Raw genomic sequence first — 14172 nt, forward strand, 5'->3', positions numbered from 1 at the left:
GTGGGGGGGAATGTTGCGGTCCTTGAAGAACTTGGACATCTGGGATGTGCGGGACTGGAATGCCTCATCCTGGGAGCAGATGCAGCGGAGGCGGAGGAATTGGGAATACGGGATGGAATTTTTGCAGGAGGGTGGTTGGGAGGAGGGTGTATTCTAGATAGCTGTGGGAGTCGGTGGGCTTGAAATGGACATCAGTAACTAGCTGGTTGCCTGAGATGGAGACTGAGAGGTCCAGGAAGGTGAGGGATGTGTTGGAGATGGCCCAGGTGAACTTTGAGGTTGGGGTGGAAGGTGTTGGTGAAGTGGATGAGCTGTTCGAGCTCCTCTGGGGAGCAAGAGGCGGCGCCGATACAGTCATCAATGTACCGGAGGAAGAGGTGGGGTTTGGGGCCTGTGTAGGTGCAGAAGGGGGACTGTTCCACGTAACCTACAAAGAGGCAGGCATAGCTGGGGCCCATGCGGGTGCCCATGGCCACCCCCTTTGTCTGTAGGAAGTGGGAGGAATCGAAAGAGAAGTTGTTGAGGGGGAGGACGAGTTCGGCTAGGCGGATGAGGATGTCGGTGGAGGGGGACTGGTCGGGCCTGCGTGACAGGAAGAAGCGGAGGGCCTTGAGGCCATCTGCATGAGGAATACAGGTGTATAGGGACTGGACGACCATGGTGAAAATGAGGTGTTGGGGGCCAGGGAATTGGAAGTCCTGGAGGAGGTGGAGGGCGTGGGTGGTGTCACTGACATAGGTAGGGAGTTCCTGGACCAAAGGGGAGAAAATGGAGTCCAGATAGGTGGAGATGAGTTCGGTGGGGCAGGAACAGGCTGAGACAATGGGTCGACCAGGGCAGGCAGCTTTGTGGATTTTGGGAAGGAGATAGAAACGTGCCATGCGGGGTCAGGGAATAATAAGGTTGGAGGCTGTGGGTGGGAGGTCCCCTGAGGTGATGAGGTCATGAATGGTGTTGGAGATGATGGTTTGGTGCTCGGGGATGGGATCATGATCAAGGGGGCGTTAGGAGGTGGTGTCGGAGAGTTGGCGTTTGGCCTCGGCGATGCAGAGGTCAGTGCACCATACTACCACTGCGCCACCCTTGTCTGTGGGTTTGATGGTGAGGTTGGGGTTGGAGTGGAGGGAGCGGAGGGCTGCCCGTACTGCGGGGGAGAGGTTGGAGTGGGTGGGAGGAATGGAGAGGTTGAGGCGGTTAATGTCTCGATGGCAGTTGGAGATGAAGAGGTTGAGGGAGGGTGGGAGGCCTGGGGGTGGTGTCCAGGAGGACGACGTGTTGGAGGCGGGTGAAGGGGTCATTGGAGGGAGGGTTAGGCTCCTGGTTGAAGAAATAAGCGTGGAGGCGAAGGCGGCGGAAAAACTGCTCTATGTCCAAACGTGACTGGTATTCGTTGATGTGTGGTTGTAGGGGGCAAAGGTGAGCCCCTTGCTTAGGACTGACCATTCGTCCTCAGTCAGTGGGAGGTCTGCGGGAATGGGTTAATGATAGAGTTATGGTAATAATTACTGAGACAAGCCTTGCATTCCAGTTTTATTCATTGAATTCAGATTTCATCAGGTGCATTGATGGGAACTGAACCCATGAATCTCGCACATTAGTGAGGGCCTCTTGATTACTAGTCCAGTGGCATTGCAACAACACGACCAGCTCCTCGTTAGATTTTACTTCCAGTTTCTGCATGTGTTTCTATTGCATTTTTGAGGATTCTCTGGTCTTTCTTACCACTGACATTAAGCTAATTGATAATATTTTTTCCTGGGCTTGTTCCATATTTTTATTGTAGACAAGAATCATTGGGGATTCTACGCTGTCAAAGTTTGATTAATTTGCCAATGACCTCTTCCTTTGCTACCTTTAAAATTTTCCACATCTTTAATCACATGACTTTATGACATAGGCCCACCTGCCACATTTCATCGGCACACTCGGCTCAATTCTTAAGAATATCAAGTCCTTGTTTAAGCAAGGACATCAGAATCTTTATCTTCCCAACAGTTTGATAGGGCAGAAGGTAAAAAAATAAGGGAAATGGATTAAGATAGGCTTTTCTTTTGGTGGCAGAAGTGGGGAAAACAGGATGAGGGAATGGTGTTGATATCTTCTCCATTCACACATGTCTGTTCAAGTGTTCTGTAGTCAGTCAGTACCCAGGTACAACCCACATGTGACTTTGAACCAACCCCAGCTGCTACTGTATCCAGCTCCACAGATACCATTGACAGCCAGACAAAGATACATAAAATGGGCCAAGAAGGTAGTATACTACTGGAATATTTGTGCTTAAAGTCGGGAGTCCTTGTTAACAGATAGGTGGATATTGTGCAGGAGAAGATGCAGAGTAACACTTCTCTGTTTTCTCTAGCTGTGCACTCTGGCACCAATTTGAAACACACCTCTTCCCGAACCAGAGTAAGGTTTCAACTTCCCCCAACAATCAGGCTTTGCATTCTTATGATGAGCTGCAGAATGCCCATTTTGTGCTGTGAACCCACAGCCATTATAAACTAGATTGAGATTCCTTCCATGAATATATGACACAGTCCTCCTCACATTCTTAAGTCATCTGCCTGAGCGAGTTCCAGAGATGGACCAGCTTTTATTTTATATTCAATTTCATTTTAATATGCTCTGTACTGCCACTTACTGCACTCTCAGCTCAGTCTTAGAAACAGTTCTAAAATGCCATGGATTGTGCAAACTGCAAAGTATTACACTCAAACATGACTTTTGTAATAATTCATTTTATTTTATGATAAAAATTCACAAAAAATCAATTATGTTGCTGGGTTTGAGTGGGGATGGTAAAATCATTTTTTTTTGTTACATGTCCCTTGCAGGAATATATAAACCTATCTCACTCCAACCCATACCGTCCACCCACCAAATCTGGGAAAACTTGTAAAATTATCTCAAAGATGGTGCCTTAGAAGGAAAGCAGGAATAGCAACTCCAAACACAGTTCTGCTGGAGCCTACCACCATAGCAGGCTGATCAGAATCTCATGCAGCAAAGCAAGCTGATCAGGATCTCTTCTGAATCAAACAATCAGTGACTCTCAAATATTATCAGATTACACATCATCTGCTGTACAGCTTATAGTATATGATTGAACAGGTTGGATACAGCTGTCTCCTTACTGTGGGCTCCCTGAAAATACAACTTTGTCCACTTTGGACACCTGCACACGTATGGAGTCTTTGGTCGGTCACTTTTTGTTTGGTCTTCAAAATTACTGTGCAGTCACTAAACCTGGCAGTCTACTGGATGGTCACTCTAATATTCAGCTCTCCTCATCAAACCAACCATTGTTTGAATACCATGATGTATTATTCCTGATTCCTCTTACAATAACAGAAAATAGTGGCAGAGATTTGTCCAACACATGTTGTGCATACAGTGCAGAGATAAAACCCCTCTGCATTATAATTGGAGTTTTTAAGTTATAGTCTTTCCTTTTCTAGAGAGCTAATTTTCTAGCTGTAATACTATAAACGTTTTCTGAGCATGTGCACCCATGTACACACTTTGTATACTTACAATAGGTCTCAGTGCAGCTGTGGTTACACAGATAGTACTCTGTCATAGACTTGTTCCAAATCCCATCAGAATCTGACCACATTCAACGGCTACTTCTCAACAGGCAAGTGCACAGCATTCTGCAATCAATTCACTGCTTGCTATTACTTTGTGCTCTTTTGACAGAAGCCAGAGTGTAAGGATGAGGAGAAAGAGGATTTTCTTAATTGATGATAACTTTATTCAATCTGAAGAGAGGGTGGATGGAATTTTTATGCATATCCCTGTGCTTCTGGCTGAAATTTTAAACCACACCAGATAATATCCTCCCCATCTGACTTAACCACTTATTGCCTAGAGGGCAGCAGTCATCTCACTGTCACTTTCACACATTGTCAGAAAAGTGACCTGGTAATACTGCATCACAGAAATACACTTTTTGCATCTATACCCATGCTGATACTATATAATTTCCCCCTCAACCCACTGCTTTCCCTATTTGTGCTAACAATTCATCTGGTTTACCAATTTGCAAAGGCAGTGACTCTAAGTTGTGTGACAAGCAAACATCTGGAAAGAGTAGCCGTGGGCCTGGTAACTCTTTTCGCAAATGCTATTTCCCTGTACACTGCATAGGGCATGCACTGCCCGAGAAATGAAATGCATACTAGTGCAATAAAGTAATCTGTTACATTATGCTGCAGCTAGTTCTAAATGCAGCTTCTGTACACAAATTGTTCCTGTGAGCTTTTCTAAATATTTACATTAAAGTAATATTACAGGTATGTACAGATTAGTAAAATATAAAGAACTCTCAACTCTTGTCACAATTTTTCTCTGTAAATACAATATATAAAATGTAAAATACAATTTGAACAGAACCTGCTCCGCATCTTGTAATAAACTGTCTCCAAACCTAAGCATATCATCAATCCCTCACCTGTTTGCTTCAACTAGGCTTTAAACTGAGGTTCAAATGAAATTAGTTCATGAGATGCGTACTCAGATAATATACTACCATTCATGAGAATCAATGTTGTCTGTCACAGGACTTGTATTATAAATGATTGTTCTCTAGAAAGACTTCTAGGAGTCCAGCTCCAGGTTCTCTTGGTTCTGGGTGGCTTGCAACTTGAGCTGCTGTTCATAGTAGAGGCTTTTGGCGTAATTAATTTCTTGTGAGATCTTTAGTGCAAGAGACTCTGATTTCACATGGACCTAGAAATAGAAACACATGTTCGAGAAAACATCAACGACAAACATATAATGTCAATCATTCACGTATGTTAAAGATTATCATAGAATCCCTAAAATGCCAGAAAGAGCCCATTTGGCCATTAAGTCTCCACCAACCCTCTGAAGCATGTCCTACAAATATGTATGCAAAGAAAATTCAGATGCTTGGGTTTTGATGGGTTGCCAGGGCTTGAGAGCAGTTTCGGCAACTCTGTTCGTTAGAATGTAGGACTCTAACCTCTCCCATTTTTACTTTTCTCTTACCTGAAATGTTGATTCATACTGGTTGCACAGGTACTGTCAATGTGTCTCTGAAATGGCTGAGCTTCAGATGTGAACCTATTTAGTGAGTATCAAAAGTATTTCAGAGTTGCAGGGAGACAGATGCAAGTCCTGTGCTCACCTGATCAGAAGTATAAAGTCTACCTAATATTTTCTGCTTCCCTAGTTCAGGAATCAAGGATTAAATCTCAAACACCCCAACTGTTGTTTCAGCTTAGATAAGATGATTCAATATGGACTCTGGAATTAAACCAGGGAACTATTTTGTCTCACAACGCAATTACACTGAGTAAAATGAGTTTTAACACTTACCATTGGTTTGTGATGTGATGGCCCAGGTATGGCCACACCACTGCTTGAACTTTCAGCCTTTTTTGTCAGCTGTAAATAAGCCCTCCCATGATCCTTTGTGATGAGGCAGTGGTACAGGTCATCATATTTGACCTCCAGGAAAATGGCATCCCTGTCAATATAGTCGCCATGCTTCAAAAAGTACACTGCCTTCGATGATATGAGAACACAGTAACTGTCAATCTGTTCCACAGCAATGAAACTGGAAAAGCAAAAGAAACACAGCAATTGCACTGGTTAATTTTTGTTAAAATAAAACTCTCAGGTGGCGTCAAAACACAATTATTAGGACAGAGATAGTAGGAACTGTCGATGCTGGTGTCTGAGATAACAAGGTGTAGAGCTGGATGAACACAGCAGGCCAGGCAGCATCAGAGGAGCAGGAAAGCTGACTTTTCTGGTCTGGACCTGAAGCATTGGCTTTCCTGTCCTCCGATGCTGCCTCACCTGCTGTGTTCATCCAGCTCTCCACCACAATTATTAGGACAGTTGTTTCAGTTAATGGAAAGACCGGTGGAAGTGATATCAATAGATAGTGGGCAAAGTTCATTGTAAAGAAATAAGTGAAAATACTGGTGTGGCTAAAAAGCATGATTTACATTTTGCAGTGTTTTGTTTCTGTAACTTGAGGAGGAATACCATTATTTAATCATAAATATTTGACTTTGTAGGAAATGAGATGATAGGAAGTATATGGGCATACTTGTGATCAGGCTTTCCCACCAGCTGGCAGAACACATACACGTCAGAAACTACAGATGTCCAACCCATAACTTTCTGCCTGATCAGTATAATGGATGGAGCTGCAGGTCAAAAATCAACTATCTTCAAACTCTTTTTCTTCCAAGCATCACTTTCTGCTGAAGTGCAATAACTTGAATGCAAAAGAGTTCAGAAATTTTACATCTAGTTTAACAACACTGTGAAATTCCAAAGTAAACTTTGACAGTCATTTTATCCATCAATAGAGGTACCATGTCTTCCTCTAGACATAATTTTCTTGCCCTATTTCGATACATTCTTCCTCCTAATTGGCTGTGAAGTGTTTTAAGTACATGGTGGTCATGAAGTGCTAAATAAATGCCAGTCCTTTCCCTACTCCATTCAATGCACACGCACCATAACAAACTGATGCTGTCTTTCCTTGTCATTAGCTAGAACTATCATGTTACCGAGCTCAGGGTCACCCAGCATTCACTCGGCCCGATTTTACAATCCACTGATTTCTGAACAAGATATAGAACCTAAATTACAACCAAAAGTATTTCATGTTTTAAAAATTTCTTTGGCTTAGTTGCTTTTCTAAGCCTGTTGAAAGGTTGTGGGTGTAATAACATAACTAGGACATGAGCGCTGTGAGCCAGCAGTACTGAGGGAGTGCTGCACTGTCAGAGGCATCTTTGGATGAAATACAAAACCAAGGCCCCTCCTGTCTGTTTAGATTATGTCAAAGGTTTTATGGTATCATTTAAAAGAAGATAATTGCCTTGGTGTTCTGCTCATCATCACTGCTCCAAAGAGCAGCTCAAAAAGCATATTAACTGGCTATTCATCTTGCTGACAATTTGTGAGTTGTTTCTGAGGAAGAATGATGTTAATGTTTCTGATGCTTCATTTGCATATACAAGTTCCGGGTTCAAACTAATGCAATGGGGAGGAAGGACTGCGTGGGGTAGAGGGCCAGGGGTTGAAGGGGGGAGTAAATGTTTGAGAAAGTAACTGCCTCAAAATGGCTACTGCAGTTGCTGCATAACAATCCACTTTTACAAATGGTGTGGCTGTAAAGCACTGGACAGAAAATAAATTAAAAATACACTGACAGAACAAACTACAATATAGGTTCTAGAAGTCAGATTAAAGGCAGTTTTTGAATAAAGGCCACTTAGATGACACGATGGAATGCGAAGTGCTCACTAAGTCTTCTGGGATCATACTCCCCTCTGAGCATGCACTAAATTATTTCGTTTTCAGCCAGTAAAGGAACAAATATTGATGCCACAATTGGTGCTCTATCCCTTGGCCAAAGGAAAAAAATGTGGTTGCGATCCTTGCCTTCGATTCATATCCAGTGTTGGTAAGTATACATGCATGTACATGCCAGATTACAGATTTGGTGTCAGCTTTAATGCCCAGCAGCTTCAAAGCTCATACATAAAGAAAGAATGGTTATTTGAATGACATGCTGTAGAATGCGCGCTTTTGTGAAAAATCAAAAGATTTGAAAAACCAAGTCTGCACAACATCAAACTGGCACATTTGGGAATGAAGTTTGTATTTTACTTCTAGCATCAATGTTCTGGGAATTTGCTGTGATGGTTGTGATCATGGTGGGGGCAGATTGACAGATTCCAGGAGGTTTGAAGACAGACCCCTCAGGTAGTTCACGATGGTTTGAAATAAAAAACCAAGTCTGCATGATGTAATCCTCTAGGTACTGTAGGATTGCCACTGCAAAGCAGAAAGCAATTATCCTGTGCTGGCCGGGAAATGAAACACTGGCTGAGATTCCACGCATCTGGAATCGCTTAGGAAGAACAGTGGCTTCACTCTCAAAACCATCTGAAGGCTGGAGGAGCAACAAAGTTTAAAAAAAAATCAAGCTTTGAAGTTTTAACTTCTTTACCAACAAAGGATTCAAAGGCTTTGTCCCTAGTTATTACTGTATGTTCAAACAGGGTTAACAGAGAACAAATGTTTACTGCGTGACACTGTGCCTGTCAACAAGCCAGGAAACAGGAGAGACATCAGGATTTTATGACAGACAGCTGGGGACAAAGCAAAGTCTATACACATACGCACTGTGCAAAAAGACTAGACTAAGATAAAATAGACCTCTCATATAGTAAAGGCTGTGGATCATGGAGTATATGGAGTACATGTCACATACCACGACATGTAGAGATGATGTGTTTAAAAATTGCTAGTCAAATATATCTTAATCTCTTTTAAACTGTTAGTGACAGCTGACTCTGTAAAAGAAGCGTAGAGCTGCAAGTACATCCATTCTATCGTGGAAGCAGATAGTTGTGCGAGCAGAATCACAGAACTGTATAAAAGGGAATGGACGAATATTTGAATTTTTTAAGAATTATGGGAGAAAGACTGGATAGCATAATTAAATGGTTAGCTCTTTTTGACAGCCAGCATTTTTATAACAGACCACGTGACTTCTTTGAGTGTTGCACAATTTTCAAATCCTAGATGCAATTGCTGTCACCAGTGATGACTGCAACTATTATACTTTACATTAAAATTCAATTAATTATTCATTGTCCTCTCTCAAATCAGATATGTTCTTCATCAAAACAGACAATCCTGCAACAGTCCACTGAAAAACAAGTCATTGCGTCACTTAATCCTGTAAGACTGCAGCAGCATTACAAGAAAAAAAAGAGGTTTCAATGAACTTTCCACCATGACGCATTAAAAATCCTATGATTTACACTGTTATTTTCCATGTTTGCATTTATTTCAGAAAATCTATTTGTAATGTTTGGAGAATTCTCCATTCCCAGCAGGCCATGATAGCACTGCTTTACAAATTACATCACAGCACTGAGATTTTTTCTGCCACAAACATAATGATCCTTTAGTTCTTTGATACCTTCCCCTGCAAAATTAGTGTTTCTTCTTGCATGGCCCTAAGTAGTATATGATAGCAGACCATTTTACCTCGGATGGCAATACAGATAATGCTCATGAAAGCTCATTTTCTAGCAGACGTTACCAGCAAGCACTCAGGAAAACAGCTCAGTTTCTCCGTCTAGCTCAGCAGAGCTGAGGTCTATCATAGCAGCCTTGTTTTAACTGAATAAAGATCTGGGCTGAAGCTGGTGTTTTCTAATGCAGTGCTTCTGAACTCCACACAGACTGCTAGCCTCCAGTAGTTAAGGCAATGGTCTTACCGAGAAGATAGATGATAAGGTAATGATTAAAGTGATATAAAAATTTCCCAAAAGTAGGCTATTCTCCTCTTGATAACTTGGCAACTGACTTTAGCAGGTTTATATAGTGTTTTGATGCATCTCACATGTACAAATTTATGCCACTACCCAAGCAGAATAATAGTAGTATCATTTAAACGCTGGAAGTAATGTGTGGATGGAGGAAGACACGATACTGGTAACTTACAATTCAGCCTGAATATTGTCAGTCACTTTGAAAAGCTGCTCCTGTCCTTCGGCCTGTTTCTCACTGTATCTGGGTAGGAGGCGGTGAGGTCCAATGCAACAGCGTGGCCTTCGAACTCTCTGGTTAAGCATCCTGTTTGAAATGTAACACAGGATAGATCAATTAGAACACCTGACTGCTCAGGATATACCGAAACATCGTTTCCTGCTCCTCTGATGCTGCTTGGCCTGCTGTGTTCATCCAGCTTCACACCGTGTTATCTCAGATTCTCCAGCATCGGCAGTTCCTACTATCTCTATATAATTGCTTGCTGGTCATTGAGTCAGCTTTTATTGAAACACACAAGATTCTTAGGGGATTTAAAAGGGGAAATGCAGAAATATTGTTTTCCCTTTGTAGGAGGGTCTAGGACTAAAGGACATAAACGAATGATCACTTATTCTGAGACTAAGATGGAGATGAGGAGGATTTCTCAGAGGGTAGAGAATCTATAGAATTTTTCGCTACTTAGGGCTGTCGAGGCTGGGTTGTTAAGCGTATTCAAGGCTAAGACAGACAAAATAAAAGCCAAGAGAACTGCGGACGCTGTAAATCAGGAACAAAAACAAAGTTGCTGGAAAAGCTCAGCAGGTCTGGCAGCATCTGTGGAGGAGAAAACAGAATTAACGTTTTGGGTCCGGTGACCCTTCCTCAGCACTGATAGACAGATTTTTAAACAGTAAGGAAATGGAGGGTTATAGGAATAAGGCAGAAAAATGGAGTTGAGGGTATTCAGATGACCCATGATCTGATTGAATGGCGGAGGCGACTCTATGAGCTGAATGACCTAATTCTGCTCCCATGTATTACGGTTTTATCTCGTGAGGTTTAACAGTTGATGCTGAATAAGCCTGAATGTGACATGTATTGATGCTCATTATTAGTGTACAGTAAATCTCATTTTTGCACAAGTTTTATGTTACATAATAAATTAAATATTTGCAAAATACTACATTAATTAGTTCAACTTGAACCATTAACTCAGTATCTCTCTCCAGAGATGCTGCCAGAACTGTTCAGCATTTTCAGTACTTTGTTTTTATTTCAAATTTCCAACTTCCACTGTATTTTTCTTTTATTATATCACTTTAATTGGCTTCTGTTAAACAGAATGCTATTGCTACCTCAAAGGCAGCGTTAAATGTCATGGGAAGACAACAAAAGCATCATCCATCAGAAGTAATTAACAGATAAACCACAATTATTTAACCAGTAGTTAAGTGTGCTCCACCACCAAAGCCTGGACTAGCATTCTCTCTGCATATCCTTTGGCACCCATTAAATACATTCAGTAAAGGTGTCAAAAGACTGAAATTTATTTAGCCGGGTTGTAGCCAAGGTATGGAAAGAAAATTGCAAATCAGTTACAAAAATAGAGGATCAGAAAAACCTTGTGCGCAAATTGCTAGCTTAGATAATTACAATTTCAAAGGAGCTGGCTTTCAGGCCCACCAGGAACATGGACACCGTAAATGAATGCGAATTCTAACAACTTTAGTAGTTCTTTATCATCCATTAAAGTATTATCTGTAAAAGTGTATTTAATGGGTTCACATTTCTCTTTAGCAGGTTGTTTTGTTTAAAAAAAAGTTAATGTTAAACTCACTTGCAAGCTTTAGCATTTCTTTTTTGTGCCTTACTTTCTTTGTTGCTTTTTTAGCGCTCTAAATTCATTAAATGTTCCCTTTTCCTTATTTCTTCCCCATAACATTTGAATTGTTTCAAACATTCAACTACTTCTCCTTAATCTCTCTCACCCATGCTTCTGTTAAAGCAATACAGGTCCAACCAATTTTCTGCATAAAAAACCCCCATTTTGTGGTTTTAGTGAATTAGAAGGAAAATCACTGCAGAAGCTGATGAAAATAAGTGGATGGGTGAAAAATACTTTTAAAATAAATAAATAGCAGAAATATGCAATAAGAAAAGTAAAGCAATCAAACATTTGAAAGCATCAAAACAAGCAGTAATGCAAATATCTAAAAAAGGCTGAAGCAAATATTAAGCAGGGGGTAGGAAAACAAGTAACTGAATCAAATGTCACTGAACTTTCCATACAAGCAATCATAAAAGTTTAACAATTAGCTGAAGATATCTTACGGATAATTAGCACTAAACTTCTTTATACTGATGTTTTCAAGTGTTTAATGTAACACCCAATGGAAATCTGGCACATACATTCATACTTCAATTCTCATCCACCCTTCCCTCTACATACAGATTCTGAAGTAAGGTAGTCATAATGTGGCTCTGAGATGAAGGGTTTGCACATTTACCATTCATGGTCGTGTTGTTCGCCTAGGCTAGGGTATTTCCAGAGCTATCATTTTAGATGCCTCTGATTTCAGTTATTTTTGCCAGATAATTAAGACTGTGCCCCTGCCTGAGCAGTTCAGAGGTTACAAGATCAAGAACAGTAATTAATTCTTGCAGATTTTATAAGGGAACATACACTCAATGAACAGCTAACTCATGCCCGTGTAGTTTCCAAATTTAAACACTGCACCTTAACGTTTAGGAAATTCTGCTGAGACTATTAGTTGGAATGCCAGAAGGAAAAGTGCAAACACCTCTGTTACAATTAGAGTGAAGGGAGTTTATGATCTTAAGGCTGACAGCCACAGCTGTGGGCTGGAACAGGAGCAGCTGGACAGAAATGCTGAAAGACTGATGTGAAAGTAGAACAAATGCTTCATTGATTTCCTGAAAGCACGGATACTGCAGAGTATTGTACACTAAACACATGGAGCTCGGTGAAGAGCCAGCAGTATCCTGGGTGAACGGAGAAAATGCTCCAGTCTAGAGGCAAGGTGGTATGTGCAACTGTATAGTTTGCAAGACAGGTGCACAGTAAACATCTTTAACTCAAGACTTACTGTTGTGCGTGAATTCAGCGTGGGAGATTGGACTGGCTGTTGAACCTAAGCGTCCAGCCCACACAGCAAGTGGACAGTCCTGATCAGCAGAGCATTTCAGCTCTACGTGCCACTATGACTATGTGACAAGTGAACGTTTCAGAAGTCAGTTAATAAAAGCTGATTGGAGGGGCATAATTATAGAGTACATCCCTCAAGTAACAGCCATACATACATCTTTATTTGTGTTATAAAATAAGCACAAGGACACAAAAGGATGTAGCACCAATCAACTCCACTCAATCTGGAGTCCATACATGATTATTTTAAGGGATTTGCTTTCTAAACCAATTAAGGGCAGAGATATCTGCATGTCAGTCTTAGATCAGGAGTACCACTTTTGCCTCAGAGTTTAAAAGATGTGTTGCAATCTCACTCCAGAGATTTTATGCAAGCTAGGCTGATATATTAATTCATTTCTGAAGGTATGCTTCATTACCAAAAGCTGTCTTTCATGTGAGTTATTTAAGTGAAGATCCATCTATTTTCTCAGGTGGGTTTAAAGATTCCACAGCACTCAACAATTTTCACCAATGTCAGAGTCAATATTTATCCGTTAACCAATATGACCAAAAATATCTTGCTAATACTACCCAGGACCTTGCTGCGTGCAAGCTAGCTGATGCATAACAATGGTTACACTTTGCAAGTATTTCATTGCCTGAATGATGTTTTAGGACACTGAGGTTGTGAAAGGTGCCATTATATTTCTTTCACCATCATTCTTTAAATTTGTGGCCCAAGGCTACGTTCAACTATTGGCCCTGGAATCCCAGTCACTGTAGTCCAGATCCCTCAGTTATCACTGTGCTTATGTTTCTTGTGTGCTAGATTAACTCATATTTGAATTTTACGGACTTGGAAATTCTGAAAGGTCTCTTTGTTATGCACATGCCTCATTGATGAGTAATTCCAAATGAAAACGTCAATTCCAGCTCCTACCACCAGCTGGTCAGCTCCGAAGAGTAATCTGGACTCAAAATGTTAGCTTGCTCTCTCTCCATCTTTTGTTTTCAGTTCTGAATTTTGTACTCTAAATATATGGCGTGCTCACCATTCAAGCAAAATAGCAAATCACAATCTTTTATATACTTTACTTTTACAGACCTGCATTATATTTCTTTACATTTTCCCCAATGAAAAATTATGCAAGCTGTTTTTCAAAATTTCATCTCTGCATTGGTTTTGGGGGATTGACAATGCCAAGGATGGATGGATAAGGTAAAAAAAACTGGAGAAAACTAAGGAAGTAATATGACATAGAAACTACTCATTAGTTACTTGTTACTGGTGGTGGGAAGGATGCTGAAGTTCACAGTGAAAGAAAATTGTCAGATTTTCTACCAAAATAATTTAGCTAGTTTGGAAGGGGTGTTGATTTTATTGGGCAATTAGGTGCTTCAACACCAACAACTCTGAATGAGACATTACCAACTTTAACGTGCATTGAACTGATCAATCAGTGGCTTTGAAATTACACCATGCAAATTTTATGCAATGGTATGAAGTTGCCTTGCTTGTTATTTTAATGAAGGCATTAGCCTATTTAAATAGAAGCTCTGTAAAGTTGTGTACAATGGCACTTCACACAAGACTGTGAAGCACTTGCATATCCAGAGAAAAGCGTCAGACAAAAGTTGAAGTGTAGTGGATTGCAGAGGTGGCAACAGCTCAGTCCTCTGTAAATCACATAACCAGTGTA

The 14172-nt window shown here is 40.9% G+C and overlaps 1 protein-coding gene across 6 annotated transcripts in view; it reads right to left on the minus strand.

Moving 5' to 3' along the window:
* Positions 1–2761: 2761 nt before the first annotated feature.
* Positions 2762–14172, minus strand: part of vps13d (vacuolar protein sorting 13 homolog D) — a 276898-nt gene continuing 265487 nt past the window's right edge. For all 6 annotated transcript variants that reach the window (XM_048561113.2, XM_059638090.1, XM_048561115.2 and 3 more), the window contains 3 exons: positions 9517–9648; positions 5347–5587; positions 2762–4734 (listed from right to left, as the gene is read on the minus strand). In XM_048561113.2, coding sequence (XP_048417070.2) covers positions 4603–4734; positions 5347–5587; positions 9517–9648 — 505 coding nt within the window. In that variant the 3' untranslated portion in view covers positions 2762–4602. The remainder of the gene's footprint in view (positions 4735–5346; positions 5588–9516; positions 9649–14172) is intronic.

The sequence above is a fragment of the Stegostoma tigrinum genome, chromosome 28, assembly GCF_030684315.1.
Source record: "Stegostoma tigrinum isolate sSteTig4 chromosome 28, sSteTig4.hap1, whole genome shotgun sequence".
Taxonomy (NCBI): Eukaryota; Metazoa; Chordata; class Chondrichthyes; order Orectolobiformes; family Stegostomatidae; genus Stegostoma; species Stegostoma tigrinum.